The following is a 3,054-nucleotide window of genomic DNA, read 5'->3' on the forward strand; positions in this document are numbered from 1 at the left end:
TTCTTTTCGTGAGAACATCATATTTTAGCTTAGTTATTTTCCTAAAACTTCATGAGTTCATTAACATTTTGACTTATTTGGAAACTAAATTTTATACTTGATGATTTAACATTTTAATTAAATCTGAATCTAGATTTGTTTCCCCATTTTATTAGATTGAATATGTACATTGAATCTAATATATATCGTGTATTAGAGAATTAAGAAATTATATAAGCTCGAATCATTAATATTTTCTTATTTATTATTGTGCTTACTAGAATATCATAATTCATTTTTACTTAGAAATTTTAAAAAGCATCAAAATTAGGACGGAAAGTGAGGAATAATTACAAGTTCTTGTATAGATCCAAATTTATCAGTTATTCCGTGATTAATGTTGAATACTTAAATTCGTAAATCTAAATCATAATTAGAGAGGAAAAGAAAGGAGATGAATGAGGCAAAAAGGCCAAAAACACAACTAAGCATTACAAGGCTAAGCTACTTTTAAGACTAAAAAACGAAAATGTGTTACTAAATAAAGCTACAGCCTACAAACTTCAACAAAGAAGCAACAACCCACTAAAAGATTAAAGACCCCCAACACTAACACCTAACATTTTCTAAATTATACCCTAATTTCACCATTTTTATACTTATATCTACATAATACATGTACTCATACAAGTAGTATAAGTCCGTATACACCGAAACCCGACGTATAAACATACGTAGGATTTTGTAATTGCATTACATAATAAAACATCCGTTAGGATTTTCATCACTAAACATTTCAAACGAATCCAACGGTTGGCGTGGATACGTATCCACATCGGACGGTGGAGGTTCCGTTACATGACTAGGACAGGAATACGTATAGGCATACGAAGTTGGAGGTGCCGGAGCATAATACGACGCCGTATAGTTAGCCGTAGGTTGAGCCGTATTGTAGCTAACGACGTATGCTGGTGCTGGTGGTGGGGCGTAGAACTGTGGGCCCTGTTGCGGGTAATAATGATAAGATGGATGACGTGGAGGGCTGTCATTGGTTGGCGCAAAGACTGGTGGTCCCATGTTATGATTTTCGAATACTGGACCTGCCGGAGCAACCATTGATTGTGTGCCCTCAACGTTGTTACTGTTTTGCCCTTTCTTTTTCTTCTTTTTACCAGTATTGCCACTTGCTTCACCAACTGGGCCACCACCGCTTTTTTCTCCACTAGCTGAAGCATCATCACTATCAGTAACCTTTTTCTCCGCCGCCACCGGAATTTGTTGTTTACCGGTAGAGTCGGTTACCGGTTTTTTACCTTCAGATTTTATCTCCTTAACTGTTTCATTCTCTTTTTCAGCCTCCGCCGGTTTATCACCAGAGGCGGTGCCGGTTTCTTCTGTCGGTTTCGCTGAACCGGTGCTGGGTTTTTCACTCCGTTTGGGTACTGCTTCATCACTTGCCTCTTGAATTTTTACTGAAGGTTCTTTGGGTGCTGCAATTTTTTCATTTGATTTGACATTTTTGTGGGTATTGATATCAGGTTGGGTAGTTGATTCTGCTTCTTTGTTTTGTGGGTTAATTTGTTTCTCATTGCTCTTGATTTTAGCAGACTTTTTCTCCTTGTGATCAGTCTGTTGTGGTACTAATTCAGCGTGTTTACCGGATTTGTGTAGTTTCCTGAGAAGAGCTTCTGCTTCTACATTCCCAGTTACTGTTGCTTTCTGTTGCTTGAGATCGATATCTATAGTATACACTCCTGAAATTAAAAAGTAGGAATTACCAACAGAATACAGAAACTCAAAATTTGTTTTGTTAAGATAAATTAGCATGTAAAAAGCAAAGAAAGGAATATGGTTATATTTACCAGGTACTTGTTGGAGAATTTTCTTAACTTTCCTTTTACAGCCTTCACAGTGAATGGAAACTTTCAAAACCCAAGTCTATATAAACAACATACAGCAGAAAATGTTAGAACCACAAACAAAAAAAAAGAGTACAAGGGAAAAGAATAAGAAGAGAAGAAAACGAACCTTGTAGTTCTGGAGTTCAGGTTGATCTTCTTGTCGATCTTGTGCTGCCATTACTAACACTAGAAGGAATTGAAAAATGTTTGCTATAAGAGAAAGTATGAAGGAACAGATTTGCTTTTTTTTTTTTTTAAAGAGAGGAAGGAAAAGGGAAAAGTGGAGAGATGAGTATAGCGCGAAGCTATGTGAATGTTTACACGGAGTGTTTTTTATACTGTTAAGTTTCGGCACTTTTCGGTTTTTAACCAACGGGTCAATTGAATCTAAAATTTTGTTTTGCGTTATTTCGTGAAATGAACAAATCTCACTTATATTATACTAAGATTATATTAATTTTTAAATTTATTTTATAATTAATTTTTTATTTTTTTTAGCATACGTGATACTAGCTTGAAAAAAAAGTCAACCAGTATTGAACCCATAAGATAGTGCCACATAGATCGAAAAAAAATAAAAAATTATTCATAAAATAAATTGAGAGTAATAGAACCTTAATATAATATAAATGTGTCTGTGAAATTTCAAAATAGATTGAGAAGGTACTTATGCATTATTTCTTTTCCCTCAAATTATTACTTTACTCTCAAATAAATATTAATTATAAATAATTTAAATATAATCTTTCTTCGTTAAATTTTTTGTTATATAAAGGTATTAGTAATCTTTGAAAATAATTATCACATTCAGAAAAAAAAAAGTAGAGAGTTATTAATTTTGTTTTGAACTTCTAAAATAACAATCTTTTTTTTTTTTAAGTGAGTAGTTACTCTATTGATGTGTCTACTTTTAAAAATTGGAATGTTTATAATAAAAAAAAATAATTCTATAAAATGGGAAAAGGCCAATAAATTTATCTTTAATTTTAAAATGGTAATAATAATTTGAAACGGGTGAAGTATTATTTAACCTGCTTCGTAACTTGGGGACTGGGGAGTAATGGAATAAAAGGACAAATTAGATTTATTTGAGAAAATGGGAGAAATCTTATGAAGTGTCTTTTTTTAAAAAAAGGTTATTATGTATTATCTGATTCATATTCCATTTTATTTA

General features: G+C 32.5%; 1 protein-coding gene across 1 annotated transcript; it reads right to left on the bottom strand.

The window, feature by feature from the left end:
- Window positions 1-414: 414 nt before the first annotated feature.
- Window positions 415-2,201, bottom strand: LOC107008535 (heavy metal-associated isoprenylated plant protein 35). The gene is made up of 3 exons (XM_015207620.2): window positions 2,008-2,201; window positions 1,842-1,917; window positions 415-1,733 (listed from the first exon to the last, which is right to left on the bottom strand). Exons 1-3 carry the CDS (start codon window positions 2,056-2,058, stop codon window positions 733-735), a joined length of 1,128 nt encoding a protein of 375 aa, XP_015063106.1. The 5' UTR covers window positions 2,059-2,201; the 3' UTR covers window positions 415-732.
- Window positions 2,202-3,054: the final 853 nt, after the last annotated feature.

Source organism: Solanum pennellii, chromosome 1 (assembly GCF_001406875.1).
Source record: "Solanum pennellii chromosome 1, SPENNV200".
In the NCBI taxonomy this organism is placed as follows: Eukaryota; Viridiplantae; Streptophyta; class Magnoliopsida; order Solanales; family Solanaceae; genus Solanum; species Solanum pennellii.